Genomic DNA, 22527 nt, shown 5'->3' with positions numbered 1-22527 from the left:
AGTTGGAAAAAAAATTAAAATATCCATATTGAGCTACAGCACTGTTATAAAATAAACGCAAAGTTTGGAAAGTAAACACGGAGTTTCTCTTGCTCTTTGTTTTTTAATGTCACAGCACAACAGGGCTCTGTTCAGAGGGCCTTTTGCACTGAAAAAAAATACTCAGAACTGGCTAAAATTGTACCTATTTGCTTGAAAATGAGCCCTGATGTGAGTTTTAGGTCAGGCTGTGCCCATCCCGTGGGTTCCCAGCGGGGCTGTGACCACACCAGTCAGAGGCAGCTCCCCCAGGTTATTTGCACAATTCAATTATTTATTTGCTCTGATTATAAAAGGAAAAGGCCTGTCCTGGTTCTCAGCTTGGATACCTGGGGAGCCTCACATCAATAAACAAGGAAAGAAGCTGGCACAGTCAGGGAAAAACGCCAATAAAACCCCACCAAAACAAGGGAGATTTGCTCCCTGTCAGTGCCAGGCTTCCCAAGGAAGGTCTGGCTTGTCTGGGTATTTAATTCCACACAAAATCCAGCTCAGGATGCAATCCTGGCTCCGTGGGGTGTGGTGCCTCCTGCAGAGGGAATACCCAGGCCTTGCCCTGACCCTGGGCTCCCCTCTCAGCTCTTGCTGAAGATGCCTTTAAAATGTGGGATTTAAACAAAAAGAAGGGAGCAAGGAAGGGGAAAGCTGGGCTGGTTTGTCTGCCAGGAATCACATCCGTGCATCTCACCTTGTCTCAGTTTTGGGACAATGCACAACCCCCAAGCACCCTAGGAAACCAAAAAAAGGCAACCCTGCTGGAAAAACAACACCATGACTTGTGAGGGGCTGGGCTGGGCAAACCCAAAATCCACAATGGCACTTCCAAACATCCCCAAAATCCAGCCATCAGATCTTCCTCTCCACCTCGGCAGCCTCATCCCTCCTGCCAACACCTGCACAAGCTCAGAACCAAACATCCCTTCCACAATTTCACTGACAACCCAAAATCCATCACGGCCCCGTCACCTTTAAGTGCAAAGCCAGGGCTGCCCACCACTATAAATCCATGTGGTTTATCCCACTCTGCAACCTGGAGGCTGGAAATCCCTTCCATCCTCAGCACTCTGGGGTTTTTTTCCTGCTTCATCACCTAAAGAGTTCCCTCACTTCCTGGTGCTCCTGGTGCCCTCCCTCTGGGGTGGGGATGGAGCTGGACCAGCCTTCCCAGCAGGAGAGACACCAGCCAGGGACCTGCCTCCCTCTGCTGCTGGAAAAGGACACTACAGAGGCAAAAACACCTGCAGGAGATGCTGCAGTGCAACAAACACGAGAGGTTCACCTCTGCTCTTCTCTCCCTGGCACAGGTACCTTCCCCTGGAGCCAGGATTTAGGCACAGCATTCATGAAGATGAGGGCAAATACAAAACAAAACAAAACAAAAGCATCTTTGCTCAAAGACCAGCCTCCCACTGAGGGAAATCAGCAGCCAGGCCCTCAGTATTTTCAAAACTAGGTTTTATTTTTATTTTTACCAAACGTAATTTTTTTTTCCAGAACACAGCAGCAGCAGGAGCAGCCCAGCCCAGCTCGGACAGCGCAGGCTGGGAAGGATTTATCCCGAGAAGGAAAAATCCTGCTCACAGGAAGCTTTGTAGGGGAATTCCTCTGGAAGCTGCAGGATGGGCAGTGCTGGGGAGTCCCTGGGGGTCCCATCCCGGCTGGTTCCCCGTCCCTCCAGGCCAGGCTCCCCCCATCCAGCCCCTGCAAGCAGCGAGCTCACGCGCACTCCCCGCAGTCCGAGATGATCACCTTCTGCTTTGGCTTCCCATCTTTGGTGCCCTGAGCCTTGGAGGAAAGAGCAGCAGGAATTCCAGGCGGGAATGCTCAGGGCAGGAAGGAAGCAAGCTCTGCCCCCAGCTCCCCCCTGCCCTCACCTACCTCCATCTCCCTGACCACGTCCATGCCCTCGGTCACCTCCCCGAACACCACGTGCTTCCCGTCCAGCCAGTCGGTTTTGTCACAGGTGATGAAGAACTGGGAGCCGTTGGTGTTTGGGCCCGAGTTTGCCATGGACACCACGCCTGGCATCAGAGAGGTGCAGAATTATGGCTGAGCTCAGGAGCTGCTACCTCAGCCCAGCCCCGTCCCCACGTCCCTGCCGGATTCAGGGGAGCTGCTGGACAGCAAAACCCACAGAGACCACCAGAAATCAATTCTGCTGAGAAACACTTGCAAGTGTGAAAGATGCTCAGCTATTTTTAGCTGCAGTAACAGCAAAGCTGTTTGTATGGAGATAAACCTGCTTGCTCGCTCCCGCTGTGCTGTGACAATCCTCGTTTAAAATCAAGCAGGAAAAGCAGCTTTGAAATTGGTTTTCCTTTATGTAATACTGCAAATAAAGTGGGTGGAGAGGGAACGATGCATTTGGTGAGACACAAGGGTCTGAATGTGGCAGAAAAATCTGGCCAACGTGGATGATAATAATTTTAATTCTACTTCAGGGATGCTGCTATCAACATGGCCAAAACAACCCAAATGGAGTTCCTAGATGATGCTGAGCCATTTTCTCTCCAGTGCCTGCCTGGAGATGGCTTTACCTGGCCCTGTGTGCTTGAGGATGAAGTTTTCATCATCAAACTTCTTCCCGTAGATGGATTTGCCGCCGGTGCCGTTGTGGTTGGTGAAGTCTCCGGCCTGGCACATGAACTGGGGGATGATGCGGTGGAAGCTGCTGCCTTTGAAGCCAAATCCTTTCTCGTGGGTGCAGAGGCAGCGGAAATTCTCTGTGTGGGGAGCAAAGGGGAAGGAGGTGAGAGCTGTGCCCCCCTGGAGGTCACCAGGCGTTGAGGATTTTTTGCAGGACACATTCTAGAGATGCCCAATCCATCCTTCTGGTATCAAAGTAATCACTGCAGGGAACGGGGTCAGTGAACCCTTGAAGACAGGAAAAGAGAGTCAGAGAACCAGCAAAAGTTGTCAGCAAGGTTCAAGAAAGTAAAAAAAGAGAACTAAGGGTGGGTCAGACAACCAAAGCAAGATGCGTGAAGAATTGGGAGATCTTCATGTATTAGTTAGAGGAGCATGTACAGCAGAACTTATTAGAAATATAGGCTTCTGGAGAATAAAAGTGGCTTCACTTGATCATATTGATCGTGGTGTGATGTCCCATTTCTGATCCTCCACACCACAAGCAGGAGGGGAGGCTGAGCCTTCTCCTCACCTGCGGTCATGGGCACCACGTCGGAGCGCAGGAGGATCCGCAGCCGCCCCACGGGCTTGTTCCCGATCTTGATGTCCATGTAAACCTGGGGGTTAACCCGGGATTTCTTGGCAGGAGGCTCATCCTGGGCAGGAAAAGAAAGAAAAGCAAGATGAGGTGACCTTTCTCTGCTTTGCACTCTCATCCTTTGGGATAACGGGGATGAATATGGTTCCGGTTGCTTTTCCTACCTCCTGTGCCTCTGCTTTGGGGGCCTCTGCTCCTCCCTCCTCCTTGTTCTCCTCCAAAGTCTTCCCTGAGAACTTCTTCAGCCACTCATCATCTGACCAGACTGTGGCCACAAAAGGAAAGGTCAGAGCACAGGAACTGACCCAAAGGGCCACAGCTCAGCTGATGCTCAGAGCTCCGAGCACACCCAGGGGTGTTCTGCTCCCCAGCTCACCAGGCCTGGATGATCCTTCTTTAACCCTCATGGGTTTGGCCAGGTTCACTCGGATTGTCCTGCCAAAGAGCTCAGACTCGTTCTGCAGAGGGGAGAAAAGCAGAGCCAAGCCCACCAAAAGGTATAAACCCACTGTGCCCCCCAAAACCCTGCAGAGCTCAGAGGACAGAGCTTCTGCTCTCTCTGTACCCACGGCACCCAGGGCAGCAAAGCCACACATCCCCAAGGAACAGGGAGCAGGAGTGGGAGCAGGGTCCATACCATGTTGTCAATAGCTGCTGCTGCATCCTGCCAAAAGAAAAAAAATCAAAATAAAATCATTATTAGCATTTATTCTCAAGGTCCAGCATAGCCACGTCCCAGCATCTCATTATAAAGACAACTGCCAGGTTTTATTAAACCTCATCTATGCCAGGGATGTATGAACTGATGGGTTTTGTAAAAGCCATATCCAAACCCCATCCATGTGGGGTTTGGAAACCCCATCCATGTGGGGTTTCCAAACCCCATGTTGGTCTCATCTTCCCACTAACCCCTCATATTTAAAATGTTTTATAGCTGCCATGAGCTGCTGGGGGAGAAGGGATTTGTGTACAAAGCCCAGGACAGATGATCAGAGGACAAATATATGACAGCCCATGAAACCAAGGAACCCAGCCGGGGACAGTGGCAGGGGAGCAGTTTGGGCTGGAAACAGGAAAAGTGGGAACTTCACCCCAAAAGGAAATGGGAATAGTGGGGACTTGGAAGAGCAGAACAATGTGGGTAACCCACAGATCGCTCCAGCAGGAAGAGGGGTGCAAAAACCCCAAACGACTCAAGCACTTGCTGGCTCCTCACCTCTGCCAGCTCAAACTCCACGAAGGCGAACCCGCGGTGCTTTTCTGGAGGGAAGGAAGCGAGGGGTCAGGGCCAGCACGGACACATCGGAACCACGGCGGGGGTCCCCATATTTTATCGATAACACCGCCAGCGCTGCCCGCACCCCGGGGATGCTCCACCGGCCAGGCACGCACCGGTCTCGTAGTCCAGCGGGATCTGGATGTCGGTGATGTCTCCGAAGGGGATGAAGGCGGCGTGCAGCACCTTCTCGTCCACCTCCTCGGCCAGCCCGCCTGCGGGGCGGCCAGCGGTCACCGCGCCCCGCCGGCGGCCCCTCGGGGGTCCCCCAGCCCGGCCACTCACCCACGTACAGCACCCGCTTGGTGGCCGCCATCGCGCCCCGGTGAACCGGAACGGCTCGGAGCGGCTCGGCCCGCCCCGGAACGGCGGCAGCGCTCCGCCCAGCGCCGGCGGGGCGCGGGGCTCGGCTCGGGGCGGCGTGCGGGGCTCGGCACGGCTCGGTGCGGGGCTCGGCACGGCTCGTGCGGGGCTCGGCACGGCTCGGTTCGGAGCTCGGTGCGAGGCTCGGTGCGGAGCTCGGCACGGCTCGGTTCGGAGCTCGGTGCGCGGCTCGGCACGGCTCGGTTCGGAGCTCGGTGCGGAGCTCGGCACGGCTCGGTTCGGAGCTCGGTGCGGGGCGCGGCACAGCTTGGTTCGGAGCTCGGTGCGGGGCTCGGTGCGGAGCTCGGCACGGCTCGGTTCGGAGCTCGGTTCGGAGCTCGGTGCGGGGCGCGGCACAGCTTGGTTCGGAGCTCGGTGTGCGGCTCGGCACGGTTCGGTTCGGAGCTCGGTGCGCGGCTCGGCACGGCTCGGTTCGGAGCTCGGTGCGGGGCTCGGCACGGCTCGGTTCGGAGCTCGGTGCGGGGCTCGGCTCGGTGCGGGGCTCGGCTCGGCTCGGCACGCCTCCGCTGCGTTTACAGGGCAGAGCCCCACCGAGCCCCTGGTGCATCCCTGCGCGCTCCTTCCTCCCCATTCCCGGCTTTCCCAAAGGAATTCTCCCAGCTTAGCCCGTGCGAGGTCCTCACTGGTCCGGACCATGGGGATCCATCTTCCTGTGTTGGGGAGAGTCTCCAAAGCCCTGCCCAGCCCAGGGTCAGTTATAGTCCAGAGGAAAAACGGGGGAACAGGCAGAGCAATGAGAGTCTGCTGAAATTGCTGTGGGGGGAACAGGTGAATCTACTGAAAACCATCCAGGCAGGACGAACACCATGAAGAAAAAGTCAATTGAAGTTATTGGAGAAGAACAGGTCATGTCATTCTTCCCCTCCCCACTCCCTGTGGTAGGAATCTCAGTCCTTGGCCTCTTCACTTGAAAACACCTCCCCAACCCTTCTTAGATCACTGTGAACAGCCATCCCCCTCCACATACTGCCCCATGCATGATTTTAAATACTCATTATCCAAAATTAGCAAGCAGAATAAGTCAAATCCCTGTTTAATATATTCACCCAATAACTGCCCATCAGTTTAATTTCACAAAAAACACACCACATTTATTTATCCAACAGAGAGAAATTACGACAAACACAGTGCAAGTTTATTCCTTTATTGATAAATGTTTCCCAAACTTTCCAAACTGGATTGTTCAATTAAACACAAACTCACAAAAATACTTCCAACCTAAAATCCTCAACGTCCTCTTTAGAAGACACAAGGGGCAGCTCTGTTCTGGCAAAGGAAAAGCTTGCAACCCCCCCCAAATTCTGGTTTTGGAAACCTCAAGCTTCAGAGTTGGCTTTTTAAGTAAGATCTTTAAGATTAATTTACAAAATGCAATATAACTATGTAATACAATGCATGGCCTTGAGATCTGCAGGACAGTGAAGGATCTTCACACATCTTGAGCTGATGTCTAGGAAGGGGCTATTTGGCTTCTTTATATCCTAGAGGGGGGAAAAGGGAGAGAAGCTATTCACAGCATCCCTGCTCCAGGCTAGGGAATATTCCAGCATTATCCACAAGAAACTCTAATTCTCTGCTAGACCACCCAGTGAAAATAAGAATACTCCTCATTCTTCACCAGCTTGAGCTGTCACATCTGATCACAAACAGTAGCAGAGAAAGTCCTGGAGATGGCAATTCCAGACAACCCACAGAAAAATGGATTATGAAAAACAGGAAGAGGCATTCCAAGAATCAAGATCCTTATCCATAAATAAAAAAAGAGCCAACCCTAAACACAGGTGACACCACTTGTGTGGACAGACATATCCAGTGAAACATTTCCAACATTTATTATATCCTGAAGGCAGGTGGTTTCCAGAATAAGGAATGGGCACTACGAGCCTGTTTAGCCTCAAAATCACCAGAGCTCCTCGTGGCTATTTCCCAGATCAGCAGTTCCATAAGACTCATGCCCAGCATGTCAGCCCCAAGGAACACCTCAGGGACTTCAATAACATCTTCAGATCCCTTAAATGAGCATCAGAATGAGTATTTCTAAAGTTCTACATAAGTATTCTGTGAGAGAAGCTATATTAGGAGTTTTTTGTTGTTGAAGAGTGGATTACAATCAGGAAAGTGCTGGTCATAGACCCACGTGAATTGTTCACTAACAACTGTGTTTTGTTTTCTGATTCTGGAAGCTTTTCACTGAAGCTGAGGACACTCACCAGTCATCCTGGTTCAAGAGGTAGCAGCAACCACACCCACTTTCTGGGCAGCTTCTTTCTTAGCCTGGTGAGCCTGCAGCACTGCCACTGCCTCCTCCACCTGGGGACACAAATCCAGTGAGATTTTCTCCCTGCTCAGAGGCCCCTCCAGACAAAAAAGGGACACAGCAGCTCACCTTGGACCGGAGGGACTCTGGAGATTCCAGCATGTGCAGCAGCTCTGAGTTGTCAATCTCTAGCAGCATTCCCGTGATCTTCCCCGCCAGGCTGGGGTGCATAGCTTGGATCAGAGGGAACAAACGTTCTCCTGAGGGAGAAAAAGGAGTTCAGGTGGATGAGTTTGGAGCTTTGAAACCTGAGGGGATGAAAAATGATTGGTGAGCAGCGGGGTTTTACTCACCCAGCATCTGTTTCTGCTCCTGGGGAGGGGCAGCAGCCAGCATGGAGGCTGTCAGTGGCTCCTGGCCCTGCACAAGCACTGCAGGCTGAGGTGCCTGAAAAGGACAGAAAACAGTTCTGAAATAAGGATGAGGCTGATTGCTTCATATTTAGACAATTCTAAGATGTTCCCTCCTAAAACACAATCTTTGTCAAGCCTACAGAACACCTCAGCTTCAGAAAAGGGCAGGTAAGGTGCCCTTGGTTCACAAACACTCCCTGCAAGTCTTGAGCTCAAAACCCTGGAACGTCACACAGGAGCATCGTAAATATCTTACAAAAACTGGATCAAACATCATGAGATGTTGAGAAAGCCAGGTGTAGATGGTGCTCTTTCTTTCAATGATACCCCAGTGAGAACTTGGCAAAGAGGAGAGAGACCTGAATGGTTGCAAAACGGGAACAAAGAACCAAGAGAAATATCCTTACAGCCAGTCTGGCTGCAAAAGGGCTTGTGAGTACAAGACAGATCATCCAACCAGAGTGCCCCTGGCAAAGACACAACTGCCAGGTTTTTAAATTCCAAATTAACACTGTCTGGGTCATAAAAGGAGCTTGAAGTTTCTATAAAAATACTTCAGTTGCATGTGAAACTGCAGGGACTTCCCAGCCCAGCCCTGCCCTGGTGGTACCTGCAGAGGTTGGACACCTGGGTGTGGGCTGCGGACACTTGAGGCGTATTTGTAAGGAGGGACAGCCCTGGGAGCAGGGGCAGCTACAGGAGGGCGGGGAGCCAAATTCTGTGCTGCTGTGCCAACACCTGCAAAGGAAGGAGAACACGGTGACAAACACCTGCAGCAACATGCTAACAAGTTGGGATGTCTGGTTTTAATTCAAACTATGCTCTCCATGGTGATGATTCTTCAGAAACCAAAGTGTAGCTGGCTACTTCAGGAAAGGGCTGTTCTCCCTAGAACCAATCCATAGATTCCACACCTTTTGTTCTACAGCTGATCACCGGGGAAAAATGAATTTGGCTGCTTTCCTCTGGAAGCAAAACTCATAAGCTACGGAGATTTTGGGGTGGTGTTGCAGAGGTGTAGAGATGAGTCCCAAATCAGTGGAGAAGAACCCATCTGGATTTCCACTGCTGTGCTGTAGCACCAGGTGCCCCCAGACCTGCACCACACAGCGAGGAACAGGAAAGCAGCAGGTGCTGGCTCTGCTCTTTGCAGACAGCCCAGCTCTGACAACCATCTTTGGGAGAAGCCAAGTCTCCACAGCATCCTCCTCGCTCCCAGAGAAGGGGAAAAGCCCAGAAGAGAGCCCGCCCTTCTTACCAACTCTCTGGGCAGCAGCGGGGAGGCCGCGGGAGGCGGGAGCGCTGGCAGGGCTCAGGTGGCGCAGGGCGGGCCGGGGCCCCGACTGGCGCATGGCATTGGGCATTCCCTGGAAGCCTGGAGGATGGAAGGAGGGAAAATCCTCAAAAGAGAAGCACCTGGCAAGGCAGGGCAGTCAGCTAGAGGGGTGATGCATGGGAAGAATGAGAGAATCGTGGAATATGTCGAGTTGGAAGGGACACACAAGGATCAGAGTCTAGCTCCTGGCCCTGCACAGGATCATTCCCACAGAGGAAAGTATGAATTGTTCCTGTTGGGAAGTACAGCTCCCAAAGGGTTCTACAACCAAAACAGCCTCTGGCGCTCTCACCTTGAGGTCTCCCTCCTTGCTGCCATCGTGGGTTGGGTCTCATCTGTGTCATTTGGTTGGGTGCATAGTAAGTGGGTCTGCTCTGAGCCTGGAGGAAGATCAGATAAGCTCAGAGACAACATCCAAGTGCATCACAAACATTGTTTACAGCGTGTTTTGGCAGCCGTTGCCAGGACTCGACACTCAGGTCGGATTAGGAGAAGAGGCAGCTGGCAAGTCACAGAATTAACTCCACTGCTGCACCCCTCTCATTAGGAGTTGTTGCTTACAGGCATGAGAAAGGCTGTGAGATTAGCACAGGTTAAAAACCCCACAGCAGCTCACCTGGGGCACAGCAGGCATGAAATAGCCGCCAGCAGCGGGCTGGAACTGGTTGATGATGGTGTTGGCAGGCAAGGCCCTCATGCCAGCGATGCGCTGCATGTACTGGTTGGTGAGGTGAGCCTTCCTCTCCTCCTTCCTCTGTGCCAGTGCCACGTAGAGGGGCTTGGAGCCCACGATGCGCCCGTTCATCTCTGTCACAGCTTTGGTGGCCTCCTCTGGAGAGGAAAAGCAGACAAAGCCAAACCCTTTGCTCCGTCCATCTTCCAGCATCACCTGCAGTAAAGATCAATTGCTAATGGAGTACCAGTACAACTGAGCTGAAAATCTGTTTTTTTTTTTTTTATTTTAGGTAGCACATAACTTGTTGCAGAGGTGTAGAGACAGGTTCTCATGAAGAGTCACCTGTCTGGATTTGCTCTGCGTTGCTGTCAGCACCATGTGTCCCCAGGCCCACACTGCACAGTAAGGAATGGGAAAGATTTGGTGCAGTCCTAAATGCACAGAGGAAAGTGCCATTTCATGCTCACCACCTCAAGCAAGCATGTTTGCCACTTCCTGCCTCCCCTTTTAGTAGGGGAATGAAGTTTTCAGTAAAATCCCACTATTTACCAACCAAGGTGTTTTCAAGAATCACAATAACCACAGGTTAAGAACAGCCCTTTAATCCCATGTCAGACAATAATTCCTTCTTCAGGCTTTAAAATCCAAGTAACCCCCAAATCCCACAGTACCTTGGCACTTGTTATTGACCCAAAAGGTGAGAACTCCTTCCTCAGTTTTTCATCATCTATAGTGTCATCTAGGTTTTTAATGTACAGGTTAACACCCTGGAAAGGGAGAGAACAGCATGATATTCACAACATTAAAAAAAAAAATTAATCACATCAACTGTTACCCATCTGCCAGAGCCGTAATTTATCTGAAAACTCCTAATTTAGCATCATGTTCCTTCCACCCAAAGCTGAAGGTGATAAATGTTGCAAAGGCGTAGAGACAAGCCCCACTGTGGTGGAAGGGAGCTTGTCTGGATTTCCTCTGCCTTCCTGTGGCATCACCACATGTCCCCAGTCCAGCACTGCGCCTCAGGGAGTGGGGGAGTTTCAGATGCCACCTCTGACACGACCCAGTTCTGCCACAAATTACAGAGAGCAGTGCAGAGTTGTGCTGTCTCTTCCCACCCCTCCAGGGATCCCCATTTGAAAGTCAAGGAGACTTCATGCCTGTTGTCTCACATATTCCTAAACACTTTCAGTACCAAGACTAAGCCCTGATGCCCTCTTTGCCACCAAATAGCACAGAGACACCTCTGTGTTTTAACCCAGGATGTCTCCCAGGACAATAACTGCTCTGGGAATTCCTTCAACAGACCAGAAATAGTGCTTCAATTGAGAAAAGGAACATTATTCACCTGGTACCGGCTGAGTCTCTCCTGTTTTAGCTGTTCAAATCTTCTTTTCAGCTCTGCCTGGCGCTCAGCCTTCTTCTGTGCTCTGCCCACAAAGAGCATTTTCCCATTGATGTCCTTCCCGTTCATTTCTTCCACTGCCTGCACAGAGGGTCCAAGAGGAAACTCTCAGCTGCTGCAGCAGGACAGCCCCTGATCCTGCCAGAACAGGACTGCCCAGAGCTGTGTCCCTGCCTGTCGGTCAATAAACCAGAGCTTGCACGTTACCTTTGCACTCTTCCTGTTAACAACAGGCTCATTAAATACAGGCTGAAGTTATCACACAGATCAAGCTGACACACCATGGAGTGCTGAATAACTTGGAAATTCATCCCCACCCTTTCTTGTAATTAAAACATGTAATTTCTAAGCATTCTGCTTAGAAAAGACCATTTTTGAGCAATGTTCTCACTCTTGGTGCCCTCCTGCTCCTTCAGCCCTGCACTGTAGTATTTCTTCAGCAATTAACATTCTTGATTATGCCACTGCACTCTGTGTGGATCTAGGAAACTGGAGGGATGCCAAGTTACCCTTGAATGTCAAGCTATTAAGGTGCAAAAGGTTTCCAAGTTCCCACATCTAGAAGAGGCAGAATTTTCTTCCATTTCAGAAACAGGCTCCCAAGATAAACCAAGTTTTTCTTTTCTGAAGTTATCTAAGCAACATAAAAGTTGGTCCTACCTTGTTGGCCTCTTCATGCTTTTCAAAGCTTACAAAGCCAAAGCCCTTGGATTTTCCAGTGGGGTCTGTCATCACTTTAACACTCAGAGTTTTACCTGTTACCAAGGAGCAGGATTAGTAAAATACCAAAAGTATTTCAAGATTACTAAATTACATGTAATATTTCAAGTCTTCAGCCTTAAAATTATCCAGGAAGGGAGTACACAGCAGCACTCAAACTACCACATTTCATGAAATTCACAGCCTCAAGGAAAATATTTCTGCATTTACCATATTTGCCAAAGAGCTCCTTCAGTCTTTCATCATCCATGTCATCCCCGAAGTTTTTAATATAGACATTGGTGAATTCCTTCGCCTTGGCTCCCAGCTCAGCCTCCCTCTCTTTACGAGACTTGAATCTCCCAACAAATCTGTAAGATAAAAAAAAATGAAAATCTCAATAAATAGATCAGTTTCAAGAGCACAAAGATAATGTGTGACTTGCGGCGAGGCAAAAAAAATGAGTGTGCAGTAGGAGCTGGGAATGGGGACAAGAAAGGGTGACAGCAGAGGACAACAAACAGGCCACAGACCAACCAGAAAAATCACCTGCGCTGCGGCTGGCCAAGGACTCCCACTGGCCCTAGACAGAACCCACCCCAGCCCGCTCACAGAGAAGTGGCAAATCAAGGCCCAGTCAGGGAAACCCACCAGTCCTGGAATGGAGGGGTAGCAGGCCATGGCTTGGGCAGGGTCACTCACCAGCCCTGGAGTGGAGAGGTGGCAGGCCAAGGCTTGGGCCAGGAGAACCAGTGCCTTGTGTGTCCCTGTTAATACCGAGATGCATCCCGGAGCATGTGAGCGCTGCTGCTGCCGCCTGTGACACTCACACTTTGCGGTCGTTGAGCAGCATGCCGTTCATCTTCTCGATGGCCCTATCTGCAGCATCCTGGGTCTCAAAGTGCACAAAGGCGTAGCCCTTAGAGCCATTCTCATCACACACCACCTGCAGGAGAGGGAGCAAAGCCAGCTGTCAGCGTGCCTCCTCTGCCACGGGCCGGCGGGTGAAAATGTGTCACTGCCAAGGGTCAGCACCCGGCAGCTCCTGACCAGGGTCAGCACCTGGCAGACACCACCTGAGTGTCAGATTCCTGCACTTCGTGACCAAATCTGATGTAATTTCAGCTTTGGGTCAACACTGCCTTTCAGAGATTCTGTTTTAACACCAAGGTCACAGGTTTCATCTCTGTAGGCAGCGTTCATTTAAAGAGTTGGACTTGATGAGCCTTGTGTGTCTCAACTCAGAATATTCTGTGAATCTGCCCCTTACACTTGACAAAAAGTGTCCCTTTCACTACCTACACTCAAATCTCTGATCACGTCCCCACCCTAAAAGAACTGGACAACTTAACCACATCTCACCTTGCAGGACAAAATGTTTCCGAAGGCTGAGAATGTGTCGTAAAGTGCCTTGTTATCAATGGATTTGTCCAGGTTCTTGATGAAGACATTCCCAACCCCTGACTTCCTCAGGGAAGGGTCCCTCTGAGACCACATGATGCGAATGGGTTTCCCTTTGATCACATCAAAATTCATGGTATCAAGAGCTCGCTCAGCTACAAGAGAAGCCAAGAACAGATTTTCCGTGGTTGGTTAGAAAGTAAAGGTTTCCAGTGGGTGGGTGATCCTTTTCTCTGAATTTTACTCAGCTCACGGAAGCATTTGGGGTATTATCAGAAGTGATCAATGACTTTTAACTCAATGTTTCAAGGGAGGTCTTTGCAGCACAGTCACTAAGTATATAAAAGGTTTCACAGACTTAAAATGTACATTATAGCAATATATTTACCACCACAGCAAAACTGATATCAAAATGCCCAGTTTATTAGTCATGTTCTGAATTATTATAAAGGTAAATTGCTCCACCCAAAGAAGGAAAGGAAAACCAGGAAACTGTTAAAAAAAAAAAAAAAAAAAAAAGTAAAAAGAGTAACTGTGTAGCTGTTTTGCTTTTCATGAAGCTCACATCTCCCCATCCTCATTTCTATTCAGAGAGAAGGATCATCTCCCTGTCAGGTCAGGGAAAATGTGCACGAACACATGGCTGGCTGTGAGGACGTGAGTCAGCCTCTACATAACTTATGTGGCCAAAAAAATGATTCCCAAGTTGCTCTAGCTAAAGATGACAAGAGAGTTGAGAAAATTCTGAGGGGGGAAAATGTCTGCACACCCCATCTGATTAACAGGGAAGTGTTTATCTAAGCTCTCAAACTCCAGCACTGTCATTCTAACCTGCACTGAAACCCCCCTCCACGAGGCTATTTCTGCTGCCTACTGGTGTATTAAAAGGATCATTACATACACACATCAGGATCTTGTTCATAAAATTGAGATGCTTGCACTGTTCTGTGCCAGAAAACACTCCCAGCATGGAGCGAGCAGAGAAGAAAGAGAGAGTCTTAATTCCCAGCGTGGAGCAGGCAAAGAGATGGAAAGACATGCATTAAAACTGAGGAAAATTAACAGGGCAGAACCCAAGTTTTCCAAATTTGTTTGGCTCAGTTCTCCCAGGCCACCTTCACCCTGTGGTATTTGCTGATTAGCTTTCAGGAGCAGAAAACTCAAGGAAAAGACCAATTTGAGCACCTTGCACGTGACTTGGCTCGTGCAGCCTGATTAACTACTCAGCATGTCCCAAAACTACCTCCAGGAATTCCAATGGAATATTGCCTACAAAGCCTGCACTCCCTACCCCCAAATGCCAGCCCCCACTACTGCATGGAAGTTTCTCCAAATTTTTCATGTGCTTTGAAACGTGTTTTTCGTTCTTGCTGCTTTTTAAATTGAAATGGGACCATCACTGTTCTCCCAACACACAAATCCAGGTTGGAAACAAGCTCTGCTTGAAAAAAAAAAAATCATTTAAGGACTCCAACAGCTCTGCTTAGACCAAAGTGTTAAATGCAATTAACTGCCGGGCTAAAACGATTCATCAGCTGCTGCTTCAAGTCCATGCAAGCCTGGTTCTTCCTGCAGTCCTTTCCTAGTGTAGGCAGCTCAGCAGGCGACCCGGTGCAGCTCGTCAAATTTGGCAGTGTTTATTTATAGCAGGCAGAGGTCCTGCAGAAGCATGTGCTGGCAAGGGCACAAACTGGATGCATAATACCATTTGCAGCAGGAACAGGCTCCTGCTGGAAGGTGACAAGCAGTGGCTGTAAGCAGGGGGAGCGTGAAGGCTCCAGAGCCACCACCCCAGCTCCAGAGCAGTTAGGAAGTTTCTCCCGGTTCTCCTGAGCTCCCTGAGGAGATATTATTGCACTGCTCTTTCAACGGGTTGCTACTGTTCCACTCTATTATTACACCCAGACACTTCTGGTGAACTGTGCAAGCCCTACAAGGATTCCCCGAGGGATGTGTGCCACACCCACAGGTGGAGATGCAGCCCCTCTACACCAGGACCTCAGAAAACCTGTGAAGGATCTGCAAAAGTTCTGGGAATGACTCACACCAAGCACATCTGATTCATTTCCTTCATCCGAGCAAACACCTTCTCATTTTCTTCTATTTAAGCCACAAAGCTTCAGCCATTTCAGTTCCTGTATCTGTTTCTCTCCCACTGGTTCCTGTCATCCTTCCAGCAGACTCAACTGCAGCTCATACAGAACATAAAACACACTCACAGCCCCTTCCAGGCTTCCTTTTCATTCCCTTTCTGGATAGGGAGGGCACCTGGACACTCAAATGCAGTTTGCCTCAGGCCTCAAGAGCAATTAGCCTCCCTTACAGGTGCAGAGTTAACATAAAGTGGAATTAGTGGCTGTGGTTGAGCAGCACGAAGATCAATAACCAATCTCACACCACAAGATTCACCCACTAGAAACTCCACACGAAGAGTTTTATTCTTCCCAAACCTCCAGGCTCTCACTTAGGTCACTGAGCAAAAAAAGTCCTGACAAGGAAAGCACACAGTGCAAATTTAGCCACTTTTTTTTAAGAGATGGTGCATATTAAGAAGAATTACATTCCTCAGTCACTGGGGTTACGACAAAATGCTGCTGCAATGAAGTTCGTGTCAGTACCAACTCTTCCCTTTTAACTTCACAACTTGTCTTACACAGCTCCTCCTTTACACTGTCTTCAAGGAGGAGAACAAACAAGTTTATCTATAGTTTCCTACAGAAACACAGATCTATTTCCAGCCCTGGGATCCTCCTTAGCTTGGGAAACATTCTGGTTTTCTTACACTTCCAGAACACCTTATCTCTGCAGCCAAACTGAACTTTCCCTGCTTTGTTACCCTGAGCTTTTTTGTGACTGGCAGTGTTTGGAATTCAACGCATGGACTGCAGCAGATGGGTTTTTTATTTACGCAAGGTAACACACGCTGCGGTTTGACAGGAGAAATTCAGAAATTCACATCTCTTCATGAGGGCAGGAGGAGTTTGACTCTTTCCCTGTCCCAATACTCACTCAATGATTAGGTTTAAACCACTTGACCTTCTAAGACCTACCAGTAACAAGACACCACCTACTTGCTCCAAGTATCACTTCAAGTCCAGGAGCTTACTAAAATGTCTGCTGCCTCCCCAGCAGCCCAGAATGGTGCAGCCTCCCCCTAAATTCCTGCCTATTTATTACCATAAAAGATTACCTTGGAATAAATTGGGAAAGCCCCCATTTGTACAAGGTGCTGAATGCTTTTGCTAAAGCACGTGGGACCAGCCACTGATCCCTTCTGAGACCACTCTGCTTTGAGAAAACTTCATCGACACTGCTGCACACCATCTCCCCAAAATTTATCTAATCCATGCTGGAGTTCCTTCCTGGCTTTGTTTCTGCTGCTTGTTTTTATGTCTCTTATCCTGCAAAATGAGGTCAGAGCCTAAGGAAGGCAGGTGAGCTGGAATAACTTTGTTTTTGATAAATGTACCAAGGTGGTTTTGTAAGAGGCACTCAGGGCAGGACAGGATCACATGTAGAGGCTCTCAGGTTCCTTCTTTCTCACTGAGAATCTTTAAAACACAAATACACTGCCCAAAATTTTTTTAAAAAGCTTTTTTTGTGCCATGAATGAGAAATTAGGGTGCAAGTCAGCTTTTAATCACCAGGACAAGGGAAAGGATCAAAAGTGCTCAGTCCAAGGAAGTGGCATCACAAGGAACTGCCCTGGGTGAGGATGGAAGCTCTGCAAAAAATATAAAGTAAGAAATCCTACTACAGGCTAAAGGAAAGTTTACAAAGTCTGTGCTGTTGTAAACTGATTGTGAACTCAAGGGAAAAGCTCACTCTCATCTCCACTTGGATGCCTCTGTCACACAGAGATGCTGTTAAACCCTAACATGGAGCAATAAACTTGCAGCAGTCAGCAGGCAGAGCTCTGAAAACTGGGGCAGAAAATGCTGACCCATTTTCCTTCCAGAAAAGACGTGTTCCAAAATGACCTCTCCTGTCCCATCTTTCATGTGCTGCTTCAGCTCTGCAACACCTGCCTTTGAGCAGGAAGCAAAGTGTGAAAAAGGGAGTCTGGCAAGAGCAAAGCAAATGTGGCCTCTGCACAGGAGACAGTCTGGTGCTCCACAAGTTGAACAAAGCATTTTATTTCACTTTAGAGCACCACTTCTCCAACTAGGAGGCACATCCAGCTGCTTAAACAACAGGAGATATTAAGTGTATTAAACTGGGAGTGTGTGGAGCAGCCACAGGATCAGTCACTTAACTGAGCACTCAGCCTACTCTGAAGTTTCTCTGCTAGGACTGGCAGCACAAACCACCAGAAACAGCCCCAAACTACCCCAGAATGAAGGGAAACACAGCCGGGATTATTTTCTCATACGAGGAGCAAACACAAATCTCTGAAGCTTGCTATCAGTGCAAGAAGCAGGCCTGTCTAACATTAGAGATGTTAGTAACAAGTGCATTTTGCAGAGCAGTGAAAAATATTCCAGCTGCAATCACCAGAGAGTGACGACTCAGCCTGTAACGTTGCGGTGGGCAGCTAACACGTGAAACAGTGGGGGGGAAAAAGGAAAAATGAGGTGGGAAAAAGCCACGGATGTGGCTGCGAATTGTCACTTACCATCTGCGGGCTGCTGGAAGTTGACGTAGGCGTAGCCCAGGGAGCGGCGGGTGATCATGTCCCTGCAGACCCGAATGGACAGCACGGGGCCAGCCGGGCTGAACTTCTCGTAGAGCATGGCCTCGGTGATATCGGGGTGCAGGTCCCCCACGTACAGCGAGGCCATGGGGTAACTGCTGGCGGCCGTGTTCATCTTCCTTCCCCTCGGCTTTTTCACTTTGGGGGGGGCGGTCTCAAGTAAAACTCCTTAATACTATTTATTTTGGGGAGCACTCAAAACTGTTAATTAAAGGCTAAGCTGCGGCCGGCAGAAGCTTGGGGGAAAGGGGAGGGTGGGCACCAGGACACAGAGCAGCTGAGAGGGCTTGTGCAAGCTTAAAAATCAGCGAAAACACCCCAAAGTTACACCTCCTGGAGAGCAGGGATGGGATAAGACGCCAAAATTCATACGCCAGCTCCCGAGCGCTTTGAGGCAAAAAAAAAAAAAAAAAGATAAAACCTTCCTAAAACCCCAACGTCTCTTATCTTTTGCTTCGGTTTAGCCCAGGTCCTGCAGAGCGGCGGCCCGTTGATTTTCTGAGGGAATAAAAAAAACAAAACAACAAATAAACAAAATAATAAAATAAATTAACAAATATGTAATGTTTATATAATTAATCTATAATTAGTAAAACGCACAAATAAATAAAATAAGGTTCTAATGCGCAGCAATACGACTATGCCTCTTAAAACAAGCTGAGCTAGGCAGCCTGAAGGTATTATAAATAAAGCAGCGCGGCACGCGGCGGCCTGAGGGCGGGCAGGGCGCGGCCGCGGCGCGCCGCGCTCCCCTCAGAAGCGCTCCCCACCCCCGCCGCGGGCTCGGCGGCGCCGGCCCCGACCCCGACTCACGCGGTGCGGGCGCGGCGGGCGGAGAGGCGGCGGGCGGCCCTTTATAGGCGGCGGGCGGCCCTCTCTGGGCGCCGCGGCGGCGCGAGTGGGCCGCGGCGCGGCCGGGAGGGGCGGCCGGGCCCGGCCCGCAGCGCCCCGCGCCGCGCGCAGCGCCCCCGCGCGGCCGGGAGGACCCGCCCGCTCCCGCCATTTCGGGGCCCTCAGGGCAGAGCGGCCGGCCGGCGCGGGGAGCGACTGAAATTAAAAATTAATTTCGGGAATTAAGTTAAATTAAAAATTAATTAAAATCGGGAATTGTGCGCGTGAAACAACGCCGATCGCGTGGCTTTTAAAATTTTTTTTCAGGTTTAATAATAATGATAATATGGTTATAAAAATAGCAATGCAATTAGAGGAATAAAGTTTAGAGTTAGGGCGATTACAAGGCAATAAAAAGCGAAGAGTTACGGACGTCCGGATGCTCTCGGACGCTTAATTTGTGAAAAGCATCCCTTGTGAACAATTAGAGGAATAAAGTTTAGAGTTAGGGCGATTACAAGTCAATAAAAAGCGAAGAGTTACGGGCATCTGGATGCTCTCAGACAATTCATGAAAAGCATCCCTTGTGAACAAAGGAATAACCTTAAAAGCAACAGCCTTTTACATATTCATCTAACTCATGCATGATGCATAAATTCCTTGCAAATTAAGGACTTTTCTGGTTTTTGTCAACTTTTGGTTCCAAAAAAGATGGAGAGAAGGTGGAAGAATGTTTGTCTTTTCTGATAAGGAGGCAGGAACTTTTTATGGGCCCCCTTCGCTGACATCTCTGTGTAAAGAGTTTCTTGATTATCTCATCTTTTCCCTTGAGCTTGTAACAAATCCTATATCGCAGAATTTCTATTTTAACATGATGTTGTAACCTAAAACTACATTTAACACACTACTTAAAAGAATTAATACAGTATAGCTTTCTAACATTACACATATAATATTCATTGTAACATTTGCAAATGTTACAACCAAGTGATCGTAGTTTTTCACAGGGGGGTCAGGTAGAGGTCACAAAAATTATTTGGGAGCATCTGGAGCATCATCCTCATGAGGGGAGACTGCAGGAGATGGGCCTGGTCAGTCTGGAGAAGGGAAGGCTGAGAAGGATCCCATAAATTATAGGATTATGGATCCCATAAATCCATAAAATATCCCCAAGGGGTGTCAGAGGAATGTGCCAGACTATTCAGTGTTCCCGAGATGCAGCAACAGCCATAAGCTAAAACACAGGTTTCACCTCAACAGATTTAGGGATGAAAGATCCCCTGTGGGCAGCTGGCAGGGAGATGGACCCACAGCAACAAACCCCAGAAGAGTTTTTGGGGTTGTCTTTCCTCCTACCCCATCCTACACGTGCAGATGTGTCACAGGGCTGCTCAGCCCCACTGTAAAACACAAAAAAATCCAGGGAAGCCTCCTGGGACAGGGCAAGGAGCAGGTTGATCAGAGGAACGCACCAGGAGAGCGAACAATTCCTCTGGGATTTTTCTCCTCACTGCTCCAAGCTCTGGATTTGGAGGCGTTGCTGGCAGCGGGGTGAGGAGCGCTCGGAGCTGGAGCTGCTCCCACAGCCTCCTCCTTTTCAGAGCATCATTTTTCCCCAAATAACCGCGAGTCCCTGCGGCAGCCCCGGCGCTGTTCCAGCTCCCATCACGGCCTGCCCTGGAGCGGGACCAAGGGTCCTGACGTCTCCCCATGGAAGCGAGCTGTCAGTCCCTCTTCCCAGGACCAGGCTTAAACAGCTCCCAGCAGAAAGCTGCTGGAATGGGAGAGGGATTCACCTCCCTCTGCTGCTGTCCCGTGGCTTCACGCTCACGAGATCAGCTCCAGGGAGATCCGTAATTATCTATTTCCAGCATCTTCAGCGGAGCGTGCAGGATTCAGTGATTCATCAGTGACCTTCAGGCTCCATGGCTGTCCTGTTAAGGGGGACTAAGATAGTCTGTAGACACTGGTTAGCTGGGCATTGTGGCTTTTTAATTGTTAAATTGCCTTTAATTTGCTTTAAAAGCGGGACACAACATTATCATAAAAATGGAATATGATGTCTTCCCCTTTACTACAGTGGAACAACAAGAGCAGCAGAAAAAAGGTAAAAATAGCAAAGCAAATTGTAGCAATTTGCGATGTTTTCTGTCTTGAAAAACACAAGTGACACAAATCCTCCTCCTCCTGCTGCTCTCATGGTTCTCCCAACAGCTGACGGTGCCGTGAGGCCGCACTGGTGGGATCCCACCTGCCACTCTTTCGTGCTTGGTCCTTCACAGCTGGCACCTCCTCCGCTGGGAAACCAGGGACTGACACCGGCACGTCGCTGTGGAAGCGTTCAGCTCCTGCTTTGACAGCTCAAGTCAAAACACAGCCCAGCTCCAAGAGCGTGTTTCCACATTCAAACGCCCTTTGGCTGCAGCAGCCGCTGGGGCTCTGATTTGAAACTTATTTTGTGCCATTTCTGCTCCCTCCCAGGGGACTCAGTGCAGACAGCCACAGTGCTGTGCCCTGCTCCATCCTTTTCACTCCTGACGGGCTGGGGGTACCAAACTGCCCTGCAGGGACCCCCCCTGCTCTTGGTGCCCTCAACACACGGGTGCAGCTGCTCCTGGTGACCAGAGACACCTCTCAGGACCTTCAGCAGCACCTGGAGCACGGGGGACATCTGTTAATGGCTTTATCTGGCCGATCCATCCCCATGGCTGGTGCTGGTGAGTAACCCATCCATCATCCAGAGGTCTCCCTCCAAGCTGCTGTGCCACCGTGCTGCGCCTCACTCGTTGCTGCTCACCCTGAAACATCACCCAATTCCCAGCGCAGATGGCAGGCTTTCCACCAAATGCCTCCCCTGGTTTAGGATTTCTCCTCCTCGGCTTTAGGATTTTGCCAGCAGATGGCAGGGCGGGATTGCTCCACGAGCAGAAAGGAGGGAGAACATTTCACCCAGGGCAGAAGGGAGATGAAGGATGTTTTTCATGCAGGGGAATTTGGGAGGGCAGGGCTGGCTCCTGGAGCACCTGCTGCACAGCAGATCTCCCACAGCCTGGGAGTGGCCCTGTCCCCTCCAAGCTCGTTCATCAGGACCCTGTTTTGCTCCAGCAAGAGCCTTGTTTAGCACTGCTGTGCCCCCGAGCAGCCCACGCCTTCCCACAGGCCTCTCCATCAGCAATTCTTTTTGCCTGAAGAACAAGGATGAAGGGAGTGCACCAAGAGTTCGGGGATTTCCCCTGCAGGGTAGATCAAAAGCTGCCAGGGTGTATAAGAGTTTAGGCTAAAGAAAACCCTGGGAAAAAAACAAAAAAATTTAAATGAAGCTGCAATCCCAAGCTCTCAGTAATCACTGTGTTGCTGTGTGGAGAAAACCCCACGGGCCTGAACCGATGCCCTTCCACCCACCCTGGCTCCCGTTTGATCCGCGGAGATCAGGAAGTGGGGTTTGTTTTTTTTTTGTGGGTTGTTGTTTTTTTTCCTTTTTTGCTTTTTTTTCCCACTGTCTCTGTTTTGTTTTAGCACTGTAGCCCGCGGGGCCGGCCTGTGTGCCTGCCTCCCACAGAGGGTGATTTGGTTCCTCTCTCTGGCCAAGGCCACACCAGAGCTCCAGCCGGGTCAGGGCAGCAGCAGGATGACCCATCATCAATAGCCCTATTATTGCTCTTGAAATTTCTCCCCGCTTCCAGACGGATGCTGCATTACCCCAGCACAGCTGCAGTTTCTCCCTTCCAGCAATTCCCCACACAGCTCTTAAGGAAGGGATTAATGGGCGGTTTTGAAAGGCATTTTGCAGCGAGAAGGAGTTATGGGAAAGGAAGTTGAATTCCCACCATTCCCCAGTAAAATTCTCCCAAGCATCTTTCACGAAGAGGGATCATTTACTGCTCCTTGCCT

General features: G+C 49.8%; 2 protein-coding genes and 3 non-coding genes across 8 annotated transcripts; all 5 read right to left on the bottom strand.

Moving 5' to 3' along the window:
• Window positions 1-1477: 1477 nt before the first annotated feature.
• Window positions 1478-4888, bottom strand: PPIE (peptidylprolyl isomerase E). Its single transcript, XM_085559660.1, has 10 exons — window positions 4827-4888; window positions 4658-4756; window positions 4482-4525; window positions 3903-3929; window positions 3642-3723; window positions 3430-3530; window positions 3200-3323; window positions 2577-2762; window positions 1918-2060; window positions 1478-1824 (listed from the first exon to the last, which is right to left on the bottom strand). Exons 1-10 carry the CDS (start codon window positions 4855-4857, stop codon window positions 1756-1758), a joined length of 906 nt encoding a protein of 301 aa, XP_085415786.1. The 5' UTR covers window positions 4858-4888; the 3' UTR covers window positions 1478-1755.
• Window positions 4889-6053: 1165 nt separating this feature from the next.
• Window positions 6054-18750, bottom strand: PABPC4 (poly(A) binding protein cytoplasmic 4). 4 transcript variants are annotated; one of them, XM_085559655.1, is made up of 16 exons: window positions 18619-18750; window positions 17728-18303; window positions 13074-13267; window positions 12542-12657; window positions 11943-12082; window positions 11673-11767; window positions 10956-11093; window positions 10279-10374; window positions 9548-9820; window positions 9224-9311; window positions 8854-8970; window positions 8206-8333; window positions 7536-7629; window positions 7312-7442; window positions 7136-7235; window positions 6054-6406 (listed from the first exon to the last, which is right to left on the bottom strand). In XM_085559655.1, exons 2-15 carry the CDS (start codon window positions 17918-17920, stop codon window positions 7149-7151), a joined length of 1890 nt encoding a protein of 629 aa, XP_085415781.1. In that variant the 5' UTR covers window positions 17921-18303; window positions 18619-18750; the 3' UTR covers window positions 6054-6406; window positions 7136-7148. The 4 variants fall into 4 exon arrangements, with proteins under 4 accessions (XP_085415781.1, XP_085415782.1, XP_085415783.1 ...); XM_085559656.1 differs by lacking the exon at window positions 18619-18750 and adding an exon at window positions 18406-18584; XM_085559659.1 differs by having other exon boundaries at window positions 6158-6406; window positions 7176-7235; window positions 18619-18740.
• LOC146765545 (small nucleolar RNA SNORA55) lies at window positions 8598-8730 on the bottom strand. The gene has a single exon (XR_014949960.1). It is a non-coding gene; the product is annotated as a small nucleolar RNA SNORA55 (small nucleolar RNA).
• On the bottom strand, window positions 9907-10034 carry LOC146765544 (small nucleolar RNA SNORA55). The gene has a single exon (XR_014949959.1). It is a non-coding gene; the product is annotated as a small nucleolar RNA SNORA55 (small nucleolar RNA).
• On the bottom strand, window positions 10520-10655 carry LOC146765543 (small nucleolar RNA SNORA55). The gene has a single exon (XR_014949961.1). It is a non-coding gene; the product is annotated as a small nucleolar RNA SNORA55 (small nucleolar RNA).
• Window positions 18751-22527: the final 3777 nt, after the last annotated feature.

Source organism: Lonchura striata, chromosome 23 (genome assembly GCF_050655825.1).
Source record: "Lonchura striata isolate lonStrDom1 chromosome 23, ASM5065582v1, whole genome shotgun sequence".
NCBI classification, from domain to species: domain Eukaryota; kingdom Metazoa; phylum Chordata; class Aves; order Passeriformes; family Estrildidae; genus Lonchura; species Lonchura striata.
Note: the sequence above shows the minus strand (reverse complement) of the source record. Positions and strands in the feature narration are given on the sequence as shown.